This window comes from Helianthus annuus, chromosome 5 (assembly GCF_002127325.2).
Source record: "Helianthus annuus cultivar XRQ/B chromosome 5, HanXRQr2.0-SUNRISE, whole genome shotgun sequence".
Classification (NCBI taxonomy): domain Eukaryota; kingdom Viridiplantae; phylum Streptophyta; class Magnoliopsida; order Asterales; family Asteraceae; genus Helianthus; species Helianthus annuus.
Genome location: NC_035437.2, coordinates 96598912 through 96607299, shown reverse-complemented (window position 1 = coordinate 96607299; position 8388 = coordinate 96598912). Strand labels below are relative to the sequence as shown.

General features: G+C 35.8%; 1 protein-coding gene across 1 annotated transcript; it reads right to left on the bottom strand.

Annotated features, from left to right (window-relative positions):
- Positions 1-587: 587 nt before the first annotated feature.
- LOC110923390 (laccase-12) lies at positions 588-4543 on the bottom strand. The gene is made up of 6 exons (XM_022167493.2): positions 4428-4543; positions 4173-4324; positions 3838-4082; positions 3615-3743; positions 1725-2660; positions 588-920 (listed from the first exon to the last, which is right to left on the bottom strand). The coding sequence occupies exons 1-6, from the start codon at positions 4533-4535 to the stop codon at positions 790-792; spliced, it is 1701 nt and encodes a 566-aa protein (XP_022023185.1). The 5' UTR covers positions 4536-4543; the 3' UTR covers positions 588-789.
- Between the last annotated feature and the right edge of the window lie 3845 nt (positions 4544-8388).

The following is an 8388-nucleotide window of genomic DNA, read 5'->3' as shown; positions in this document are numbered from 1 at the left end:
TTGAGGGTTGGGTTGGGGTTGTTTAGGGTTTACAAGTTGATAGGCTCTGATACCATATCAACTCATAAATTTTATTCATATATCAATATTTAATACAAAGAGAAATATATATATATTCTACTAGTTACAATAATAACCCTCTAACTTATGACAATTAAATATTTTGTTTAACATTACTGGATATTAGAGTTAGTTGTTGCTATGTTTGTGGGTAATGAGAATTCAATTTCCGTGCATTAAGTACAGTTATGAAAAATAGTAAACCAACTAGTTTGGGTTGACCCAACCTGCCAAGAGTTTGAAGATTTGATAGGTTTGAACTTGTAATTTTTTTATTTAAATCGACAACTTCTACTATTTTTTTTTTAAATTGTTGGCTTGTATGAATTGCTACTAATAATAAATAAATAATAATAAAAGTAGGTCATGCGTATCATATATAATTTCATGACTGCATGTTCTAGAAATGTAAACAAGATTACATAATAACATGACCGGTATAGTTTACACGAGTCACGACCAGTTTAAGTTTCAAACCGCGAAAGCATATACTAAGTTGTATAAGTTGTATAAAGCACTCGTATTATAAAACACCTGTTCACCTATGTACACTCTGACATTAACAACAAATGCCAGAAAAAGAGATAAGTTTACAAGAAAATAAACCAAACCAAACCAAAAAAAAAACACACACTAGAATTGTAATAGCCCCAATGTGGGAAGACATTTAACACATATTAGACAACAAATGGTAGCTATTGTGATTTTTCATATGGATGATGAATGATATCAGCATACAGGTAAATCTGGTGGTGGCTTCTCCAATTTCTGCCATGGCGCAGGCCCATCCTCCACAACAAACACTGTAGCCAAACCCCATCCAAGGTGGACATCTAAGTGGCAGTGCATAATCCAGGTACCTAAGAAAGTAAAGATGAAATTGTAAATCTTGACCCGTTTACTTTTGAATGGGTTGATTCGGATATTGACCCGTTTACTTTTAAATGGGTTGACGTGGGCTATGTTCCATTAGCTTGAACATGTCAAATGGGTCATAGCTCATTTTATCCGATAAAAGTAGATTAATATTTAAATAAGATAATTTTGTAACCGTATTTGATATCTTAGATTTCTAGAAACTAAGGGTATAAATGAGCCAAGCCGCTGGTATGCTACTCGATATTGGCTTGTTAAGTGTTCAAACTAAGCCGAGCTTAAACGGGCCCAAGCCTAATTATTAGCTTATTTAATAATGAGTGTAAGCCCAAGCTTCACTTATCGAGCTCGAGTAGGTTTACGAGCCTAAACGACCCAGTTATTTATAAAGTTTTTATTTAGATTATCAAATATATTTTTACATGATAATACTTATAATATATAAAGTTCTGATAAAAGTAACTAAATAGTAACTAAACGTACTACTACTAATAAGAACAACTACTACTAATAGTAATAGTAATAGTAATAGTAATAGTAATAGTAATAGTAATAGTAATAACAATAATAATAATAATAATAATAATAATAATAATAATAATAATAATAAAAAAGAAGAAAAAGAGATTATATAAAAAAATTAATATAAAATAAACAAGCCTAGCAAGAGCTTGACGTTACACCCTATAGTTAATCTTTTATTTTTTGTGAGGGATTCAACCTGTTTTTTTTTTTTTTTTTTTTCTTCTTTTGACCCGTTACCCAACCATTACTTCCATTTTCTTTACCTGGATTGTCAGCAACAAATCTAATGACTGCCCATCCTTTGATAGGTAAGCTAACTGTATTCCTAAGAGGCGGGTCCACCAGATTGAACTTAGCAGTGTCTGTTTTAGGGTTAAAGTTTCCAAATCCTTCTGCAAGTATATAGAAATCATATCCATGAAGATGGATTGGGTGGTTCTCCGGTGTAAAAATGCTTGTTCCTTGCAACACAATCTGAACCCTTGATCCATATTTCAACTTATAGACCTTTGTCCCAAAGATAGGCTGCCACAAAGACCGGCTCACGTTACCGGTATAATCAAAGGTCACAGCTGGTTTCGCTGGAAAGTCGGTTGTGAAAACCCCGGGTATACCATGGTAATGTGCTTCAAGTATGGAGGAATTGGATGGGAATACAAAAGACACGTTGTTCATGCTGGCTGCGAAACGGCTCCGGTTGGGGGCTTGGCAGTTTTGGGCCGGGGTTTCCGGCGGGCACTGGTGGATTCCAAGGCCCATTGTGATGAATAGGCTGTGATCGAGTACAGTCGGAACAGGTGCTATTTGGAGGCTTTTGAAGCGGGTCGTGAAGGCTGTGACAGTGGCGGTGTCGTTATATGCTGGGAGAGGTGGCATGATGGGCTTTGAAGTGGCGGTTTTGTACTCCAAAACTGCGGTGGTTGTGGTGTTGTCGAATGGGACACCTTGTCCACTAGCGTAAGCGCGTGCAGCGATGTAGTAACGTGCTGGGGCCTGGTCAGCTTGCATGAGGATATCGGTGGTTTGACCCGGCCCGAGCATGAGGACCGGGGTGGTGAAGGGTTTTACATAGGAACCATCAGCTCCTACGACTGTAAGTTTGTGGCTAGCAATGGTGAAAAAAAGCTGTTGATTTAGCGCTGCATTGATCACCCGGATTAGGCTTGTTTCCCCTGAGTCAACTCGGACTTTGACCGTATCTACATGTGAAAAATATAATATCATTTTCTTAACATAATTTGTAAAAACTAAAACATAATAACTATTATGTATATATATATATATTATTTACGACGACCCATGAGTAATTTTAATTTTATAATAATATATAGTTTTTTAATTATTTATTATTTTAATAGTGTAATACTTAATTATAAAATTTGTTTTTCACTTTTTAACATATTTTTATTTTTTTTCTTTTCTTAAACCATATTTCCTCTATTACTTATTTTCTATTTTTAATAATTATTTTTTCATTTTCTAAGTCATATTTCCTTTTTTAGTTAATTAGATATTTTTTAATAACCTAGATTCGTTATTTTTTCCCTTTACATTCTCGTATAAGTTTTGTTAAAAACAAACATTTATTCAAAATAAAGTATTTATTTGGTATCATAAGATGGTACGATGATGAACTGAACCGATTTTCTGACGGTTTGGCTTTCTAAACAAGATGTTCTTTTTCAAATAACGTTTGTTTTACTTTAACATTTGCTCTGTTTCGTCGCAACGCGCGGCGTCAACAAATCTAGTATATATAAAAAACCAGATAAAATGCGTTTTGGGTCAGCCAATCCGGTTAGCCTATCTGACAGTGTTTTGGGCCAAGCAAGCCCAGTGTGTTTCAAGTTTTAATTCTTAACAAAATTACCTATTAGCCCATTTGACGGTGTTTGGGGTTAATCTATCGTTTTAAGTTTCAACTTATACCAAAATCATCGTTTAACTCATTTGATTGTGTTTCGGGTCAATCTGACCCGATATGTTTCAAGTTTCAACTCTTACCAAAATTGTTAGTTATCCGATTTGAAACTGTTTTGTGTCAATCTAGCCTAGCTTGTTTCGCGTTACAACTTATACCAAAATTACCATTCAGCTCGTTAGACCCATCAATTCTACCACCCCTAAAGAAGTCTTGTTTTACATTAACAAACCTTGGCTAGAGCACTTATAGAGATCACCGGGTTGACCATTGATGGTAAACGCATCCGAAACATTTGGGCCTGATCCGGTCCTTGTGGCCTCTCTTATAACATCTATCGGGTTTGCATCCCACCATTCACCTGATTATCATCAACATCATAATATGTCAAGTAGCTCAAAAGTTTAAATTTCCCAACATGTACAATATTGATTTATCATTAATAAATTGTATACCAAGCATTATGACCGATTCACGGTTCGGCTTAGGGAACGGGTACGGATATCCTTCTCGTGGGTGAATAACAATAGCACCATAAACAGTGGCTCGAAGCCACGAGCTATGTGCATGCCACCATAAAGTTCCTTCTTGTCTTGAAATTGTGAACCGGTATGTGTAACTCCCTCCTGGTCTAATTGGACATTGTGTAATAAACTCGGGCCCATCAGCCCATGCTGTCGTCATCTGTCTAACACCATGCCTGAAAAGTCACAAAAATAAATAAACAATCTTGACTAGATGACGTCACCATATAAGATATTATCTTCACATGCATATAACATATATATACCAGTGAATTGTGACATTATATCTAGCTTTGTTTGTAACATGTATCACTAGAGTATCGCCATTGTTCACTTCCAAGGTTGGACCCGGGAACTGCCCGTTGACTGTGATCGAGTTAAGTGTTTTGCATAACCTCGTGACTTTTGTTTCTTGAACCTGAAAGAACATGAACTAGTTAGCATTATTTATGTAGCAATGTTTAAAGTATATAATAATCATCAGAAAACAACACCCATTGAAAGTATTAACATAGTCATACGACAAAGTCATGGTTGTGGGTTTTCGCAGTCGTTAAAGCGAGTAACGAGCTTAGCAGGAAGAAAACGCGTAAAGTGTTGTGAATAGGGTTATGAAGCACACCCTCCATTGTTAAATGTTAAGTGTGTGTTTTGATGGTGAAACTATGAGAATATTAGGTTCTTATATAGAGGACATAAAGTGAGTTGTTTGGACTTTTGGAGGTTAACTAAGTAGGTTTTGGTTAATGGTCATGATCAGGTTAACATCAAAAGGAACATGGTTAAACCTCGAGTTGGTGTACCCACTCAATTAAAGTTAAATGTGATAAACATTTGGAAGGCTTGTTTCTTAATTAATTTTAATTTTAATTAACAACGCTATCTTAGCATATTACCCTCATAATTTGACCTTCTTACGAAATCAATCATAGTAGACACAAAATCAAAGAAACGTCATTTCGATATAATTATGCTTTAGCGTGTACGTGAGTAAAGCTTTTACAATGTGAACCTCTCATCAAGGGCAGCATAACCATTTTGAAGGCCTAAGGCAAAGTAAAAACTTAAGGCCCCTTTTTAAATGCTAATATTTTAAATGTAGATCTAAGATTTTTTGTGAGCGGGGTAAAAACCGATCCACTAAAGTAGGATTGGATTATCTATAGTAAAGAAGAAAAAAATAGGCTCAAAACTTGTTTCGATTAAGTGAGGTTGGATTAAGAATGAATATTCATAATTTGTATTAAACTATGTATATTAAAAAAACAAAGAAAGAAAGAAACTGATAGCATTAATGATTCGGGGCCTTCAGAGTAAGCCTAAGCCTAAGGGGTGTGGTATCGGGTGCTGAGGTGGACGTCTTTCCCGGCAGGAACCACCCCCCCCCACCCCCCCGCGCGACGATTGTTGTTTGTGGATTGTGATGACTGGTAGGGGTGTTCAAAAAAATCCGGATCTAAACCCGAATCTGAAATATCCGAAAACCCGTAACCGAAATATCCGAAATTTCGGATATCCTAAAACCGGATAATCCGAATATTCGGATATAGATTTAAAAATTTTCAAATAATCCGATTATCCGATATCCGAAAACCAATTTTTTTTTTTATAAATATATATAGTATATGAGCCTTATATTAGTTTGAAATATAGTAAAAAGGTAGTAAATAATCAGATTCGGATGTGCATTTATGAATCTTTTTAGTTTTCAATGTTGTAAATTTGAAAAATCGAATATAGGTTTAGTTTTAATCTCTGCACGAAACAAATTTTTTTTTAATTTTTTAAAAAGTTCGGATATCCGTTTGGATACCCGAATCCGTATCCGAAATTTCGCATATCCGAATCCGATATTTCAGATATGGATTCGAATATTAATATTCACTATCTAAAATTTTCGGATATTCGATTTTCGGATATGCGAAAACCGAATAATCCGATTTTGAACACCCCTAATGACTGAGAGCAGTTGATTGGAGGGGAAGGGGGTGAAGGGGAGCCATACCCCTTGATAGGGGAATGGAGAGGTGATGACATAGAGATGATGTATAGGTGGGGGAAGGGGTTACCACACCCTTCAGCCTAAGAGATCATCACATAGAACCGCTCATGTCCCATTATCATACATGACCTCTCTTCACATTTGTTAGTTTAAAGGTACTTATATGATCACTTGTTAAAATAAGTCATGTACATTTAAATATATTTCAAATTTTATTAGATATATACATTATGAAAGTTTTCATGTATCTTATTGCTAAAATGTTATGATTTATCTTATATATTTACAATAGTTATACCACAATGATTGTTTCTTAATGTTTTTGATGTATAATACAAGTTTCTTGATAGCATCTTCAACTGAAAGTTTGTTGGTGTTCTTGGATCGATGGGGAAGAAAAAGACTGACGAACATGATATGATGAGGAGAGGGGTAGGGTAAAATTCGTGGGTACTATGTGGAATGTGAAAGAGGAGAGTAGAACTCGTACATGATATGATGGAGAAGTGAACCTGATATAAAAGATAGAGGATGACACCGCTCACTGGTGGCTTTGATGGTTTGCGAGGAGGACCTCCGCACAAGGCCCGTGATTTTTAGGGCACGCGATTTAAAAAAAAAAGTCTGATATGTGTATGTTATTTTTTTTTAAATAATAAACACATACCAATTCTAATATAAGTCCATTTACAAATAATCTTTTATGGTTTAGAATTTAGTACACTTGGCATTAGGTTTATTGAGCTCAATACTAATTTGATTATTATTTTTTAGAGTAAAGTGTCATTTTGGTCCCTGTGGTTTGGGCAGCTTTGCAAGTATAGTCCAAAAGTTTCATTTATAGCCTATGAGTCCAAAAAAATTTCGCCTCTGTCATTTTAGTCCAACAAAGTTAACCCCATTCATGAACTCCGTTAAATCAGGGACAATTTTATCTTTTTATATTATTTAAAGAAAGCAACTTATCCTTTTCACCGATGGCAACAATACGTTCCACTACTTCTCAACAAAATTGTGGGAGCTATTCGTCTCAACCGCGATGACTAACAGAGTCTCCCACCAGTATGTTAATTGTTTCATCATCAGCCCAGGATCGTGTTCAAAGAGTTCGCTAAAGGAATAATAGAAAAAGACGAAATTGCCCATGATTTAACGAAGTCCATGGATGAGGTTAAGTCGGTTGGACCAAAATGACAATAGTGTGAAGTTTTTTGGATCCACAGACTATAAATGAAACCTTTGAACCATATAGGCAAAACTGCCGAAATCATAGCGACCAAAATGACACTTTACTCTATTTTTTAAATAATAATAAAACATTACGGAATGACATATTTTTTTCAAGCTCGAGCAGAGTACGTGAATTTTCGAAGACACCTCTGACACCGCTCTCCCCTTAGAGAAGCTCCGGTTTACTTAGGATGAAAAGATGTTGCTATTTATATACCTAAAAAGTGTTATGTACTTTTGCACTTAAAGTTTAACCTCGATTATGATAAAGGGTCAAGCTCATTATTATTATTATTATTATTAATAATAAATTACAAAGACTATCTCCACAAGATTGAAGAAATTATATACTCCCCTAAACTCGAAAATATCATAAATATTGGTCTACTGAATTGAACTTTTCTTCATTTACATATAATTTTAAAACACAAACTAAACACCAAATCGTATGAGTGATAATTTACTTTTTGTTTTGTAATCGCTGAAAATCATTCTACCTTTACAGAACATTCTTATATTTTTGGTTTTCGATTGTCCAAGCCCAACTTTTATTGTCAATTACATTTGTGATTCTTTGCGTTTTCCAATTCCCTCCATGTAGAGTACTTTTATGAACATTGGTTTACCACAAAGTGCAAACAATTGATTAGACAAGTCCTTATGAACATTGATTACCACATAATCAAGCTACGAATTTTCTGTGACGGCGTTTTGGACTTACTATATGATGGGAGCATGATTGTGGGGCTAAAATACTAGCATCATGATTGATGAAACAGTGGTTAACCGAGTGGTTAGTCCACGGGTCGAGTGTCGTCAAGTAGGGTTAATCATTTCTTTACTCAATCGATGGCTGAGTCGTCCTCTAATCTATCACCTGCAAAGTGAAACACACCGTGACTCGTAATAAGGAGAATGGGGTGGGGGTTGCTCCTTGTTATCACCCTCCGGCATGAGAATAACTATTTTCTTTGGAAACAAGATAAGTATTTAGGTAGTAATTGTGAGAGAGCAGATTAGCGTTACCTCAAACCTGGTTCTAGATGGATATTTATAGCAGAAGAGTGAAGGAGAAAAGCCAATGCCGCTTGACAGGAACGCAGGTCACGGGAGTGTTGGGCGCACGCGGAGGTGTTACCCCGCGTCCAGCTATATCGGTTGCATGAAGGAACACCCGCCACGTGGCCTGCTGGGGTTGTCAGTATGTCTGTCACCTTTTATGCATATGGGCTGGGCAGCTGCGTACTGGG